Genomic DNA, 17,516 nt, shown 5'->3' with positions numbered 1-17,516 from the left:
AAGTACATACTCAACATGTGCAAAGCCTTGGAATTAGCCCCTGCATCACTCCCGAAATTAGAGAATTTTGATATTTCAGATAAGCAGATATAATAATTTCTATTAGTTTATATAATAAAGTATTCTTTAAACCTATTTTTGTATAATTTTCAGATTTCTGTTTGGATTTCTTATTCTATAGGAGGCTTTTACAGATGTTCGTGATCCTTCTTTGAAACTTGCTGAATTTAAGTTGGAAAATATTACAAGTAATTTAAAAATGTATACAGATGAATCAATATTTTCTTCTTTCTCATTAAGAAACTGTATTTTAGATGATAAAAGACCTCACATCAAGAAAGCAACTCCTAGGTATGTATTATAATAGCATTCTGAATTTTTACCTTAGAAATTGTTGGTATATTGTATAGAGCATACCTTTAGGATTACATTTTAACTTTCTATTTACATCTTAGGATCTTCAGAGCTTCAGTTCAGTCAAGTCATGATATTCATGTTACATTTGAAATGTTCTGGTTTAGTTATATGCTCTTACTAGACAGTTGATAGATTTATTGAATAAATAAAAATAAATGGGAAAAAGCATGCTGACTTTCAAAAATGGTAATTTCTTAAACATGAAGTTTCTAATTTATGAAGTATTTATGCTCCAGAAGTTTAAAGGTCTGTTATTTATAGCACTTTGTGGATCTTCCTAGGAGACATGACTTCAGAGTGCTTTTTTGTTCTCAGTAAAAGAATAAGAGGCCTTAAAGTTTTAATTGGTGTATTTGGTTATTTGTAAATTACTCATACATAGGCATTGTTATTGTGTTTTTCAGAATGATAGGACTGACAGTTGGGTTTGACAAAAAGGACATGATGGATGTTAAGTTTAGGAAAATCAGAGATGGTTCTGTGACTGATGCAGTCTTTCAAGAAATGTATATCTGTGCAAGTGTGGAATTCCTGCTGACAGTTGCAAATGTCTTTTTGGAGGCATACACAGCAGGGTCTATTACAGAGACCAATGTTCAAGCATGGACTTCTAAAGAAGGTTAGTTACCAGTTAAAATATTTAATATCTTTACTTTTGAAATACTATAATAGCATTTATCTTGGTTAGCCATTTAGATGATCAGAGTAAGTGCAGAAATAAATTAAAATCTTTATTGTTCAGAGTAGGAGGAAACCCTTAATGTGTTTTCTGAGAGTATATGCAGTTTGTATTTTTTTTGACAGTGCAAATATATATTGGGTTAAAAAATTATGAGACCTACATTGGAATAAGTAATTTGCTTATCTACAGGCAACAATATGAACAAATTTGTTGCCAAAAGAAATCAAGTAGGGAGAATAAGAACCAACCACATCTTTTTGGGATCAAAGATAATATCTTAATTTAATATATTTGTGTTTTATTCTGTTCTGTTGATAAATAGCTTTTACATATAATTTTTATATTTTTAAAATATTTCATGTAGTAGAAAGAGTATCAGGTTGAGAGTTGGAATCTAGATTAGGTTCCAATTGTGCCCTTAAATAGTAAAGATTTTGTCTCACAGTTGTTAGTGTTTCTCCAAGTCATGAGAGAATTGGAGCTTGAATGAGCATGTACTTAGTATGCATGAGTCCATTGGTTTAATCTTCAGTGCCACCAAAAACAAACAAAAAAACAAAGAGAAATTTTGAGTAGATTATTTGGGGATCTATGATTCTTTTATTTTCCTTTTGTACTTAGAGAAACATGTTTTTCTCATAAATAATAAAATACTTATAACTAATACTTATATAACAAATACATATATATTTAAAATGTTGAATTATTATTTTTATTTTAGCACCTGTACAGGAGTCAGAGAAATGGGAAGTTAATATTCTTATTAAAAACCCTGAAATTGTGTTTGTGGCTGACATGACAAAAAATGATGCTCCTGCCTTGGTCATTACAACACAATGTGAAATTTGCTGTAAAGGTGACAGTAAAAATAGTACAATAACTGCTGCTATTAAAGATCTCCAAATCAGAGCATGCCCATTTCTTCCAGCCAAGAGAAAAGGCAAAGTCACTACTGTGAGTTTACTAACTAATTATTTGCTTAATTGTAACTGATTTAATATATAATATATATCATTTTTAGGAGTGAAAATTTCCTATTTTCTTTCCAACCTTGTTCTGTATAATAACTTTGTCTCTGTTCGAAGAGCCTCATTTAGAATATTATTATACCAGTTTTCAAATTTTTTTTTCATTTTTGTAGATGTTCTTCATTGTTGTGTGTATTTGTGGGAATTTTCTTATAAGAAGTTGGTTTCCTCTTGATACTTTTCAATTAAGATCTTACTCTGAATTTCTAACCATGTCAGTTTCAAACTGCTCATTGACTTTTAGGACTTTCTACCAGTTGTTTTCTGTGTTGTTTCAGTTTTATTATTTTCCCTTTTTATCTCCCATTTGGGTGTTTTGCTTATCTGCATATAACATATTTTCAACCTCAGCCATTTGCTTTGATATACTTCATATTTGAATTTTACTCACTAGTAGTCACTTTGTTTTCTTCCTCCTTAAAGCTCTTAATTCTTAGTTTATTTGCATAGATTCCCAATAGTTTAAAAAATACACTTGAAAATGTTTAGGCTTCTAAAGGAGTAATAGAAGCATAAATATTCTAATTATGAAATATAATAGACATTATAATTTTAAGTTAATATATATTGATTAAGATATTAAATACAGGCTGGGGTTATGGCTCAGAGGTAGAGCGCTCATTCTATGTAAATGTAAAATAAAGATATTGTGTCCATCTAAAAGTAAAACAATAAATATTTAAAAAAAAAAGATATTAAATAGGCTGGCCATGGTGGCACATGCCTGTAATCCAAGGCCTGACCATGTTGTGTTGAACATCCTAACTTCAGGCTTTGGCGGCTGAGGCAGGAGGATCAAGATTTCAAAGCTGGCCTCAGCAATCTAGTGAGGCACCAAGCAACTTAGTGAGACCCTATCTCTAAATAAAATACCAAAATGGCTATGTGTGTTGCTCAGTGATTAAGCCCCATGGGTTCAATCCCCATTAAATGAAAAAATTAAGATACTAAATAAACCTTGTCTTAGTTTGCAAAGTTGCTCATTATTAAGAAAAGGGAGGGTCTAAGGAAAATAACCATGAGCTAGATTTGTCGTTAAAGCAAACAGCAGGTGTCAAGTATATCATCCACAGCAGTAATGAATGTATTAGCCTTAATGATGGGAGCGGCCAGTTAGTTCTTAAAGATGGAAAAAGTATAGTAAATTAGGGGGAAAGAGGTGTATTAGGAAGTTAGGAAAGCGTTTACAATTTCAAAAAGTGAGAGAGAATGCAGAAGAGATATAGTAGGTAATGTTTATATAGAAAGAAGGGAAAAATAGAAGCAACAAATGAAGTGATATTATTTTAATGTTTGATTTTATATATAAAACCTTTAGTATGTTGAGATATAAAGTCTTATATATCTAATTTTATGACAGAAAATATCTTATTAAGTGTAGCATTTTATTGTGTGACTATTGGCAGACTGTTGAAAAAAAAGAATAGTTTTTCCTATTCTTATGTTAAATTATGTTGATAGATTTTCCTGTAGTATACCAGCATTATGTTTATTGGTTGGGGTTATCTGTTGTGGGAGGAGGGGAGGCACTTTTCACTGGAAGTCATATTTATGGTGATAACCTGAAGGATAAGTAGATCTTAAACTTGGGCAGGAAGAATCATAGGAATGTATTTTGAGAAGAAGGGAACTGTATGTGCTGAAAAATCTGAGTTTCATAGAACATATTTCCACGTATTTACCCAAACATCATCACTTTATCTCATATATTTTATCTTTTCTCTTTGTTATTCAGTGGTCTTCAACTTTGGGCAGTACTCCCTACCACAGTCAATCTCTGTAATGTAAGGAGTCTATTGTGAGCATTTGTTAAGTGCTTGTTCATGTTTGGTTGAACCTTATAAGATTGCTTCTTTGAAGGGGAAGCACTAATAGTTTCCACAGTAAAAATCATATAACAAAGGGAGAAATATGGTGAGGGGGTTATAGTAGTAAAAAAGAATAAATCAATAGAGTGTGATAGGAACTTTTTCAGAACAAAGAATAGATAACATGGCACCATCAGTATCAATGTACACATTCCACAGCTTTATTGTAACACTGTTGCAATTCTATACTATAGGAATAAAATGCCTAATCAGAACGTGTATTACTTTATATGAGAGACAAAAACTGACAAGTAAAAGAGGAACTAGCAAGAGTGTGATATAAGGCAATGACTGCTGTGTTCAGTGCTCAGCCTTTGGATATGAATCCTTTGGGCCAGTGCTGGCACTTATAAACACTGCTTTCTGCTGAATGCCCCACTGATTTGTCTCTCTATAAAAGAATGCCACAATGGCAATAAAATCACACTGGATATAGTTGGTGTCAAAAATATCACTAGCAGGGAAATAATCCCTTTTAAGAAAGTATTCTGCAACGTGAAGTTTAACTCTGTCGACCACATTATGGAGAACTTGAGTGTGTAGTTTTGGCATGAATATTCTGATGGATGAGAACCACCTACATGTTCAGTTTTAGAGAACTGGACAGAGCAATTTCGTGAGAAAACAAATACATGTAAAACTTTTCTACAACTTGAATATTTTTAATTGGCATTTTGTGAAATTCAAACCAAAAGTTTCAGGGACTTAAATTAAATGCCTGATTTAATTGGACAAAAGCCAATTAAAATTTTTCATGTGTAAAATCTTTTACATGTATTTATATATTTTTTCTTTTCTTTTGTTTTTGCCTTCTATAAGATGAAGAGATAACATAAATTTTATGTTGAGAATCTGATTATATATTATCCATCATTATAATTTCTTATGCTCAAAGTACATAGAACTAGTATATTGACCTTTAAGTCATATGCTAGTTATCTTACTTATTAAGAATAATAGTATTTTTTCTATACTTAGAAGATGAAAAAATTCCACCAGAAAACTTCTAGAACTAGGAAATGAATTAAGCAAAGTAGCAGGATATAAAATCAACACCCATAAGTCAAAGGCATTTCTGTTTATCAGTGACAAATCCACTGAAAGGGAAACAAGGAAAACTACCGCATTTACAATAGCCTCTAAAAAAAGAAAATACTTTGGAATCAAGTTAATGAAAGAGGTGAAAGATCTATACAATGAAAACTACTAAAGAATGCTAAAGAAAGAAATTAAAGAAGACCATGCTACCAAAAGCACTATACAGATTTAATGCAATTACAATCAAAATTCTAATGGTATTTCTCATAGAAATAGGAAAAGCAGTCATGAAATTCATCTGGAAAAATAAGTGACCTAGAATAGTTAAAGCAGTCCTTAGCAAGAAGAGTGAAGCAGGTGGCATCACTATACCAGACCTTAAACCATACTACAGAGCAGTAGTAACAAAAACAGCATAATATTGGCACCAAAATAGACTTCTAGACCAGTGGTACAGAATAGAGGACACAGAGGCTAACCCACATAATTACAGTTATCTTATATGAGACATAAGGCATCAAAAATGTACATTGGAGAAAAGATAGCCTCTTCAACAAATGGAGCTGGGAAAACTGGAAATTCATTTGAAATAAAACCCCTATCTCTCACCATGCACAATACTCAACTCAAAGTGGATCAAGGACCTCGGAATTAAAGCCAAACACACTGTGCCTATTAGAAGAAAAAGTAGGCCCAAATCTCCATCATGTCAGATTAGGCCCCAACTTCCTTAATAAGACTCCTATAGTGCAAGAAATAAAATCAAGAATCAATAAGTGGGGTGGACTCAAACTTCAAAGCAAAAGAAACAATCAGTGAGGTGAAAAGAGAGCCTAAACTTTTACCACTCACACATCAGATAGACCACTAATCTGTAGGGTATATAAAGAACTCAAAAAGCTAAACACCAAAAACCAAATAACCCAATCAATAAATGGGCCAAGGAACTGAACAGACACTTCTCAGAAGATGATATACAATCAATCAACAAATATATGAAAAAATGTTCAACATCTCTATCAATTAGAGAAATGCAAATCAAAAGTACTCACTAAAATTTCATCTCACCCTAGTCAGAATGGCAGCTATTAAGAATATGAACAACAATTTGTGTTGGATATGGGGGAAAAGGCACCCTTATACATTGCTGGTTGGACTACAAAATGGTGCAGCCAATATGGAAAGCAGTTTGGAGAATCCTTAGAAAACTGGAAATGGAACCACCCTTTGACCCAACTATCCTACTCCTCGGTCTATACCCAAAGGACTTAAAAACAGCATACTGCAGGAACACAGCCACATCAATGTTTATAGCAGCACAATTCACAATAGCTAAATTGTGGATCCAACCTAGAGCACTTCAGTAGATGAATGGATAAAGACAATGTATACACAATGGAATATTATTCAGCATTAAAAGAGAATAAAATCATGGCCTTTGCAAGTAAATGAATGGAACTGGAGATTATAATGCTAAGTGAAGTTAGCCAATTCCAAAAAAAAGAAAAAATGCTGAATGTTTTCTCTGATTTAGGGATGCTGATTCATAATGTGGTTGTTTGGAGGTGGGCATGGGAAGATTGGGTGTACTCCCAAAGGGAGTGGGAGGGGATGGGAGGGGTATGGGGGTAGGAAAGACAGTGGGATGAGATGGATATCAGTACTATAAGTACATGTATGAAGATAGGAATGATGTGACCCTACTTTGTGTACATCCAGAGATATAAAAAATTGTGCTCTATATGTGTAATACGAATTGTAATGCATTCTGCTATCTTATATAACAAATTAAAAATTTTTTTAAAAAGTAAAAAGAAACATTCAACTAGATATGTAAATTGTAAGTTGGATATACGAGTCTGGAAGTCAAGAGACAGGGTAGACATTTTGCTTCATTTTTCTTATCTATTTCTCTACTTAAAACTAATTTTAAAAATTAAACCTAGAAATAAACATTTCAGATATGAAAATTGAGCAAGGGTAAATTTTTCTGGATTCCTTATAGACAGAGTCTCTGAATATAGATCCTAAATAAAAGAGATCCCCCCCCCCCAAAAAAAGAATAATAGTATTTTTTTTGTGTGATTTCTTTGAGGGAATGGTTTTAGATTTTTTTCTTCCAATTTAGTTAGGGAAAATTCAATTAGTTTTTAATTATATTACAGAATTAATTAGTACATCTAATGTATTTGTAAATTTTCAATTTGCCTTGCCTTTTATAGCTTTTCCTTATGTAGATGAACTTTTTTCATTTTAGTTGTACAGTGGATGAATACTGTGATAAGATTTTATTTTAGTGATTTTAGTGAAGTAAAATACATAGTGTAAGTTCTTTAAATTTTTCATATATTTAAGAATATTAAAGAAGTGTTGAGTCAGGCATGTGTGCTTTTTTGTCTTTTGCCATGTGACGCCATGTGCCACCTCTGGACCCTGTGAGCAAAAAAGGTCATTACCAGAACTGAGCTGATGCCAATTACCATGCCCTTGAACCAGGAGTTTTCTCTTGGAGTGAAATTATCTTTCCCAGGAATATGTGTCTTCCTGATAATATCAGCCACATTACTCCAAATGTTTTGCATGCTTATTATATGAACACTTTGTTCTGACACATCTCTTCTCAGATAAAGCCCTTTAGATGATTGTTGAACCCTCAGAAGAAAATACAATGAGAAGAATTGGGATATATTCTACTTTGCAAAACAGTGAAGTAGATTGGGGTTGCTATATTGGTGAGCATGTGGAACTGAATTCCCTTGGAATTCCCTATAAAAATAGGAAACATTTAGTATCCTGTCTAGGGGACTATAAAATGAAGATGCCAAGGGTCAAGAATCTAGGAGTCTTCTCTTAGCTCGGTGATACAGACTTAAGATTCCTCATAAGATTGCAATGAAGCTGTCAGCTGGGGAATCAGTTTTCTGAAGCTTTACTTGGCAAGAATCCAAAGGACTGCTTATGATATATTTTCTGCCAAAGTGGGTGACCAAAGAGAAGGATAAAAATATCATTAGTGATGGAAGCTGCAGTGACCTTAAGAGTATAACCTCTATATTTTATTGGCCACATGTTCAGAGCCACCTTATAGGATGACAATTGTAAGATTCATGATCAAATGTACTGTCTCATTAATTTATGTCAACAATGGAATGAGATAAAAATGGCTGCTAATCATTTGATACTCAGTAGTACATATATTGACTGACATTTTGATCAAATGGGTATTCTGATTTTTTTATACCTTTATTGTATTTATTTGTTCAGTTTTATGCGGTGCTAAGGATCAAACCCAGTGCCTCCCACATGCTGGGCAAGCACTGTTACCACTGATCTGCAGCCCCAGCCCCTATTCTGACTTTTTGATGTTAATGCCCAACCAATTGTTAAATATTTTGATTCTTAGTTCTTGAGATAGGTATTATTATCCTCATATTATAGATGTTGAGTATGAGGTTTCTAGAACTCAATTCCTCATTAAATAAATGCCAGAACCGGGGGAATAACATTTCTATATAATGTGTTACATTAACATTATTGCAAATGCAATTATTAATACTTTATTATAAAGAATGATTAGCGATTAAGAAGTGTTGAATCAGTTGGTTGTTTACAGTTAGTTACTTTTTATTTAACATAGCTTTATTAGTATAAAGGTCTTAAAATAGAAATATTTTAATATTTGAATGTTAATTTAGTGGTAATAATTTTTTTTTCTCATAGGTTTTGCAGCCCTGTGACTTGTTTTTTCAGTCTACTCAGACAAGTACAGATCCACAAGTGATTGATATTTCAGTAAAATCCCTTACACTAAAGGTGGGTTAAAAGATAATCACTCAAATCTTTTAGTACACTTTTTTAAAAAAAAAAAGTAGTAAAACATAGAAACAAGCAATTATTATAGCAAGTTTTTAAATCATTAAATAAGCAAAAAAATCAGTTTTTGATAAGTTTTATGAAACATTGTTTGTAAAATTTTTAGCATATATTTTTATAATGTATGTTATTCTATGTTTTATTACTGACATTCAACAGCTTTTATTAATATCTACTATCGTTATAGTACATATAGTTGAAATTATACTTGATACTTCAATATTTACAAGATTCATGTAAATACTTAACAGATTGAAGTTAGTTTATTAATGTAAAAATTAATGTAAACAACAAATTATATCTCCTATTTTGTGTTAATAATGTTTAATATTAATTGCTTATGATTTTTTAGCAAATATATTTAATGTATTTTGAAATTTTGTTTTTCCATTTAGGTTTCACCAGTTATCATAAATACCATGATTACTATAACTTCAGCACTTTATACAACTAAAGAAACCACCCCAAAAGAGATGGCTTCTTCTTCAGCACATTTATGGGAAAAGAAGGATACAAAGAATTTAAAAATGTGGTTTCTTGAAGGGTCAAATGAAACTGAAAAAATATCTCCCTCAGTTGAATTGATACCCAAAGGAGAGATGATGAAATTGAACATTGATTCTATTTTTCTGGTTCTTGAGGCTGGAATTGGTCATAGAACAGTGCCTATGCTTTTGGCAAAGTCATGTTTTTCAGGGGAAGGCAAAAACTGGAGTAGTCTAATAAATCTCCACTGTCAGCTTGAGCTAGAAGTAAGCATATGTTTATTCTTGTAGTTTTTATAACAAATAGTACTATGTATAAAATATTTTAGGTATTATATGTAGATATTTATGCCTTTAGAGAGGATTTTATCTCAAGTAAATTATGAAGGGCAAATCTGGACCATTATTTGTTAGCCAATTGAGGAAGGTGCTGAGGGAGGGATTATATTGTAGGAAGCTCCTGAATGACATGCAGTGTGTTTTTCATGCAGAAGAAATAGCATGGCCAGAGTCATGTTTACAGGAACCATTGTGGAAGATCATTTTTTAAACTATCAAGATGCTTCAATTCATTTAAAAAGATTAAAAATTCTTTCTTTAGGTTCATTATTATAATGAAATGTTTGGTGTATGGGAGCCATTGCTTGAACCATTAGAAATTGATCAGACTGAAGACTTTAGACCATGGAATCTTGGAATCAAGGTAAATATATATATTTATGTATATATTTGTATATAACATGTATATATATATATTTGTATAATGTGTGTATATATATTTATGAAGTGTGTGTTTAATGACTTTATTTGAGCCATTTATATTCATAGCAAAATTGAGAAGATACAGAGATTTTTCCATATACTCTACATGTCTGACTTTGTATTACTATCTCCCACCAAAGTATATTTGAAGTCTGAAAAGAAGATGAACTCTTGATAGGGCAGAGGAGTGGAAGGGGAAGGGAGAGGGCAGGGGGTTAGCAAAGATGGTAGCATATGATGGACATCATTATCCAAAGTACATGTATGAAGACACGAATTGGTGTCAATATACTTTATATACAACCAGAGATATATGAAAAAAAAGTTTTCAAAAATTGATGTCTACACCACATTAGACACTTTAATTTTAATAATAGCAAAGTTGAAGCTTTCTCATTGTCAACTTTGCGCACATTCTTCCCTATTTGACCTCTGAATGTGATTTTCAAATCCAAAGCCAGTGCTACCTGTCCTTCTAATACAAATAATTAACATTACTGATGTATAAGGCATTGTTCTGAATAAAATATATTTGCTTTAATCCCCACAATGCACCCCCACCACCACCACTGAAAATGATGCAGTTTTTATCAACATTTGTAACTGGACTAAGACTAGAGAGGTTAATGGACTTCCATAAAGTAATAATAGCTACAAAGTAGAATAGATGGTATGCAAATTTAGCTGCAGTCCCCATTTTTCGCTATATTATGTGTTCTTTTAGGTTGTGGTCTATTCCAGGTTTCTTTTACTTTCTGGAGGGAATATTTTTCTAACAATCTTATCTATCTTTCTATCCATAAAAACTTTATAAAGAAAAATGTATATTTTTTGCTTAAAAGATATTGTAAATTTATGTAATCATGATAATCAGGGCTTTTAGATGGACAAATAGTGCTTCTGAAGCAGAGATTTTAGTATTACCAGCATGTTTGCTGCCTAATGGTGACTAGTCAAACTACAAACAAATTTTTAGGGGCTTTAAAGCCACTTAAAGTAACAACAGAAATGACTAGCCTGGCATGCCCAGGTTAATGTATTATATCACTTAATTTAATTTTCGAAATATTTTTATTTGAAGGATTTAGATAAGTGAATTCCTTTGGTAATTGTTACGTCAGAATATGCATGGCAAGTAGGTCTTTGAATCCTAAAACAGGGCAAATGTTATTGATTCTTAATGATGGCATGTTCAAGTAAATTTAGGAATGAATGAATTTATTGCCCTTTGTAATAACAATATTCTTGGATTTGTCTCAAGTTTGTTTTTATTTTGTAGAATGAATTATGTTGTGTTCCTAGAAGAGAATTCTTTTTTATATGTCACAATTTATCATTTTAGATGAAAAAGAAAGCAAAACAAGCTATTGTTGAGTCAGATTCTGAAGAAGAAAACTACAAAGTGCCAGAATATAAAACTGTCATCAGTTTCTATTCAAAAGATCAGTTAAACATTACATTATCCAAATGTGGCCTTGTAATGTTAAGTAATTTAGTTAAGGTAAGAAAATTTGAAATTTTTAATGTTGATATAATGGACTGAGTTGACCCCTTTTTTGAGTACGTTTATTGTTAATTTAAGTGTCATGTATTCTGCTTATCATTTAGTTCTTCACATTTTCATTTAAGAAAACTGTTCCTTATTAGGCATTTACCGAAGCTGCTACTGGATCTGCACCTGTTTTTGTAAGGGATCTAGCACCATTTATGATTTTAAATTGTCTTGGACTTACGATCTCTGTTTCACCAAGTGATTCTTTTAATGTACTCAATGTTCCTCTGGCAAAGTCATATACATTAAAAAATATGCAAAGTTTAAGTATGGATTATGTACGAACTAAGGACAATGACCATTTTAATGCAATGACCAGCCTAAGCAGCAAACTCTTCTTCATTCTTCTTAGTAAGTGACAAATTTCCTTCTTGACATTTTATTCAAAATTACATTTTACCTATTTGTAGTGTGTATGTATATAAGCTATATGGTATATATGTAGGTGTATATGTTGTTGGGATGGTGGTGGTGGATTTTTAATAGATCGAGGCCTTTTTTTTTTTTGCCTTTGCAGCACTTTGGTTTCTTTCATCACTAATTATGTGTTGTTCAAATCTACTTTATTTATGTTCTCCATTTATTTAGAGCAGGCTAGTTAACTGCTTTATTGTGGGGAGGAAAAAATGTTGTATCTCTTCTAGTTTTTATAAACCATAGGTATTTGGTGAATGTTTTAGTCATATGTGGTATAAGGTATTAGATATTCTACCAATTTTGTAGCTTAGTGAATTCAAAGAGTTTGAATTCATACAAAATTCTTAAATTGTCATACTAGCTGGTCATTATGAAAAACAGTTCCAAATCTTTACCCTTACCACTTTCTGATACTCTGATATTTATGTAGCTATTGAGGAGAGGGCATCATTTGAAAAAGGTAATTCAATTTGTGGGACAGGGAGCAGACTACAAAAATATTGCTCATTCTTCTAGTTAAGAAATAATGCATAATGGGTGTTTCAGAGCATTGTCAGTGGATTGATCAGTTTTAGCTCTGTTTGTTTTTGCACTAACATTTCTATGATTGGGAATAAAGTGAGTGAAATTTATATAAATAAGAAACTTCACAACTCAATACAACATGTATATATTAGGTAAGTATATACAAAATTTTGTTTAATCAAATCCAAGATATAGCTAAAAAGTTACAGAAGTAGTTGAAATAAATGAAAATTTAAAAATTTCAGTTCCTTTAGTATTTTCCAATGTCTGTCTCAAGGTATTAGTGACAGCAACTCAGAGATCACTATTCTTGAATTTTATAATAACAATTATCATTGCTTAGATATTTTTAAAAGGTTTAAACTGGGCCCAGTGATACATACCTAAAATCCCAGCTACTCAGGAGGCCAACCTGGGCAACTTAGACCCTATCTCAAATTTAAAAATACATAAAAATAAAAAAGAAATAGGATGTGGATCAGTAGTAGAGTACCCTTGGGTTCAATCTCCATATCACAAAACACAAAAAATAAAATTTTAAGACCATCATCTGATATTTTGGTATTTACCATACGTAAAATTAATATATAGTAAATTACAGTAAAAACTTTCAAACATCTGTATTTAATTTAGCTCCTGTTAACCACTCGACTGCTGATAAGATTCCTTTAACAAAAGTAGGACGATGTCTGTACACTGTAAGACACAGAGAATCTGGAGTTGAAAGATCTATTGTTTGTCAAATTGATGCAGTAGAAGGAAGTAAGAAGATAACAGTTCGCTCACCAGTGCAGGTATGAAATGATTGATTTGCAGGGGAGATTTTTCATGCTTACTTATTATTACTAAATGGATACAAACTACAATAGAAGTAGGTTAATATCAAAGAATATCTCATCAGTAGCCACACTACTAGAAGAATTTGTTCAGTATATATCTTAAAATTTTTTATAGAATGGCTTTATAAGATATTATGTAAGAAAAATCATCAATATGTTCTTTAGGTTTTTATAATATATACATATATATGTATATATATTTATATATATATATATCCTTTCTTTTCAATTAGAAAAAATTATATAGCTTTATCAAGGTATAGGCAATAAATTGCATATATTTTAAATTGAGTTTTGGTATAAAAACACTTATGAAACTTGACCATAGTCAAGGTAATAAACATATTTATTACCAAAAAACTTCCCCTTTTCCCAACTTCCCCATTCCTATGTATCCAGTAATCTGTTCTCAATGTGCATTATTATATAGTCTTGAATTTTATTTAAATGGAATACAGAGTAGAATTTAACTTCTTTCACTCAACAAAATTTTGTATGTATCAACTTCTGTGAATAGTGTTGTTACATATAGTTGCAGAGAAGTATTCCATTATATGGAGATACCATATATCCATTTTGAGTGATTTTTAAAAAATATGTTTTTAGTTGTGAATGGACACATTAACTTTATTTTATTTATGTATTTTTATATGGTGCTGATAATTGAACCCAGTGCCTCACACATGCTAGGCAAAGGCTTTCCCACTGAGCTACAACCCCAGCCTCTCTAGTGATTCTTTGTATACATTGCAAGGTAAAGATTGAGGATCAATCTTTCCAGACGACTTTCCAATTGTTCCAACTCGGACTGTATTTTTCCTAACAAATTTTCTTGATACTTGCCAAAAGTTATTTGGCCATAATAAGATGGTTTATTTCTAAACTTGTATTCTTTTTCATTAATCTGTTTGTCTTTATGCTGGTACCACATCATCTTGATTATTAACTCTTGAAATCAGGTAGTAAAAATTGTCCCTCTTTAGTTCTTTCTATTTCTCTTTAAATTTTAGTCAGATTATTTATTTTTGTCAAAATGTGATAAAATCGACTTTTTTTTAAAATTTAAAATTTCAGTTATCTATTACTAGCATTTAGAAATAGATTATTTTTCTATTAACTCAGATTGTACAGCCTTACTGGACTCATGTATTCTAGTAGATTTAAACCGTTGTGTAGCTTTAGACAATTATAATTTCTGCATATAAATACATTTTTACTTCATCATTTCCAATTTTTTTTGCCTTTTTTCTTGAGCTTAATGAGAAGATCTTAAAAATTTTGTTGATGATAGATTAAATTTATTTAAAATGTTTCATGAACTCTGCATTCTTAGGATAAATCTCATTTGATCATGAAGTATATTATTGGACTGTTTTCTAAAATTGTGATTAAAATTTTTTAATCTATGTTCACAGAGAATCTTTGTCCAGAATTTTAATGTTTTGTGTGTCTTATGGGAAAGTTTTAAACTATGGTTTCAATTGATTTGTTATCTATTACTATTTTTGGTGGTATTAGAAACCAAACCCAGGATCTTCCATGTACTGGGCAAATGTTTTACAATCTACACCTGAACTCTACCTTCAGCCTTTTCTGTTACTTTTAAGTGAGCTGTTTCATTCATGAAATTTATCTGTCTCACCTAAACTGATGAATTTGGTAACATTAAAGTGTTAATAATATTCCATTATTTCAATGTGTAAATTTGCATTGACAGTCAATTTTTAGAGCAAGGACCTTAAATAGACTTTATCTAAAATATATCATTAGGTCCTTAAAACATTTTGTTGATTGTTATTTACTTACCTTCCCTCAATACAGACAAACCAATTGAGATTACTATTCATATTTTTTAATACTGATAAAAGAGACAAGCTGCATATCTGTGAGGTATTAGTTAAGTACTCCACAGAGCCATTCCAAATGAAAAAGAATTTGGAAGGAAGGAGGGAAGACAGGAATGAAGGAAGGAGAAAAGTAAAAGAAAAAGGAAGAAAAAGAAAAATAGAATAAAAGATTGCTACAATATATTATCTGATGTATCCATATGTTAAATCATTCTTTTTCAAAAAGAAAAAGTTTTATATGTAAAACTGAACATATAAAACTGAACATTTGTTGTATCTTACAGGTTTGTTTTTTGTGTGTTTGTGTGTGGGGAGTATGTTATTTATACAGGTAAACAAAATATCCAGGGATTGTGCCCTGGATATTTATGGATGGGAATGATTTAGAGTTTCTTTGTTATGTTTTCCTGTATTATTAAATGTTCTCATATATGAGTTCATTACTTTTGGCATTCAAGAGAAATAGAATTTGTCAAGCTCACAGAACTAGTTAATAGTAGAGCCAGGATTTGATTACGTGTGTCCGTGCATGCGTGTGTGTATAATGTTTTTACCTTAGTTATTCATGTCCCTCTCCTATTACTCTGCTGCTGTATAGTGAAAAACTTTAGGATAAACTTATACTTTTTTAAAAAACAAAGAACAGAAATTTATTTCTCACACTTTGGAGGCTTGGGAAGTCCAGGATCAAGAGGCACCAGCTTGAGTGTCTTGTGAGAACTGCTCAACACTGTGATTCTAAGATTGTACCTTACTGCTGAGAGGATGTAGCAATAAGATGTAGTCCTGGAATCAGATGGTGGAAGGCAGAAAGGCAAGAGGGACTGGATGCTGTGTCCCCAAGGACAAAAGAGAAAAATGGGAAGGGCTGCAGAAGGCTTTTATGATTCCTTTTTTCAGATATTTGGTCTTCTTTCCTAGTTTTAAACAACTAGTTTATTCTCTGCTTCCAACCCACTTTTTCCACACTAAATTTGACTGGTTAAACAAAGCAAAATCACACTTTGGTAACTAACTTCACATTCCAAATATGCACTATTGGAAGCATGTAGATCTTAGTAGGTTTCATTTGCATCAGTGGCAAGTTGAGTGAAAAATTTATTCAAAAATTTGTAATCAAAAAATGAGATTATAAAACTTACACCTAATGTCTCTTATTTGAAGTGAACATTGCTGATTTGATATCAAATCTTTTCCTTAGGAAGATTTTTCAGTTGTATTTTTAATTTTGAGAAGTTTATTATATATAGTCCTCTCTGTCCACAGCATGGAATATAACAAATGTTGACATTTAAATTTTTTTCTTCAAATTAAAAAAAATGAGTAAAGTTGAAGTCATCTATTTTGTTTCCTTCTTAGTCTGTATTTGCTTTTTTATTCTTATAGAAAATACCAATTTGGTGATATAAGATATGTATATATATATATATGTGTGTGTGTGTGTGTGTGTGTGTGTGTTTATTTTTATGTATGATAATATATTCTGTTGCATAAATAATCACGTCTAAGAAAATTGTTTTGTCTTATGTGTGTGTGTGTGTGTGTGTGTGTGTGTGTGTGTGTGTGTGTTGAGATGCCAGGTTCAGACCCAGGGCTTTTCACATGGTAGGCAAGAATTCTAACACTAACATCACCAGCAAGAAAGTTTTCTTAATTATTGCAGTATTTATGAGGTGGTTTCTTTGTTTCTTAAGAAGATCAATAAGGTCAGTGTTGTAGAGAACATGACTATTTTTTGGTGCATATATGTAAATATTTCTCTGGATATATGACAGGAGAAAACTTGCTAAGTCTTTAAATAGGTATATATTTATTTCTTTGCCCAACTATTTTCTGAATAATTTTTATCAATTTGTATTATATCAGCAGTGTGCAGGTGTTCCTGTTCACATTCTTTTTAGATGTTGATATTATAAGGCTTGTGATTTTTTGCTAGCCTTATGGTATGAAAACATACCTAATGATTATAATTTGCATCATATTGATTTCTAGGAAAGTTGAGTATTTTTTCATCTGTTTATTGGTCATTCAAGTTTTCTCTTCTGCAAATCACTTGCTTATATTGTTTGCATTTTTCTCGATTGAAATTTTCTTAATGATTTCACAGATTTTTGTATGTATGCTGATTATAGATTCTTTATTAACTATATTTTAACATTTTCCAACCTGTCACATTTTTCACT

At 31.4% G+C, this 17,516-nt stretch overlaps 1 protein-coding gene across 3 annotated transcripts in view; it reads left to right on the top strand.

Annotated features, from left to right (window-relative positions):
* Vps13a (vacuolar protein sorting 13 homolog A) overlaps positions 1 to 17,516 on the top strand; it is a 256,331-nt gene that overhangs the window by 135,901 nt on the left and 102,914 nt on the right. For all 3 annotated transcript variants that reach the window (XM_005324116.5, XM_021725635.3, XM_005324117.5), the window contains exons 37-45: positions 182 to 351; positions 822 to 1,036; positions 1,821 to 2,053; positions 8,754 to 8,846; positions 9,302 to 9,658; positions 9,993 to 10,094; positions 11,496 to 11,654; positions 11,801 to 12,056; positions 13,281 to 13,441. In XM_005324116.5, the coding sequence (XP_005324173.2) occupies positions 182 to 351; positions 822 to 1,036; positions 1,821 to 2,053; positions 8,754 to 8,846; positions 9,302 to 9,658; positions 9,993 to 10,094; positions 11,496 to 11,654; positions 11,801 to 12,056; positions 13,281 to 13,441 (1,746 nt within the window). The remainder of the gene's footprint in view (positions 1 to 181; positions 352 to 821; positions 1,037 to 1,820; positions 2,054 to 8,753; positions 8,847 to 9,301; positions 9,659 to 9,992; positions 10,095 to 11,495; positions 11,655 to 11,800; positions 12,057 to 13,280; positions 13,442 to 17,516) is intronic.

The sequence above is a fragment of the Ictidomys tridecemlineatus genome, chromosome 4 (genome assembly GCF_052094955.1).
Source record: "Ictidomys tridecemlineatus isolate mIctTri1 chromosome 4, mIctTri1.hap1, whole genome shotgun sequence".
Taxonomy (NCBI): Eukaryota; Metazoa; Chordata; class Mammalia; order Rodentia; family Sciuridae; genus Ictidomys; species Ictidomys tridecemlineatus.
This window is presented reverse-complemented; position numbering and strand designations above follow the sequence as displayed.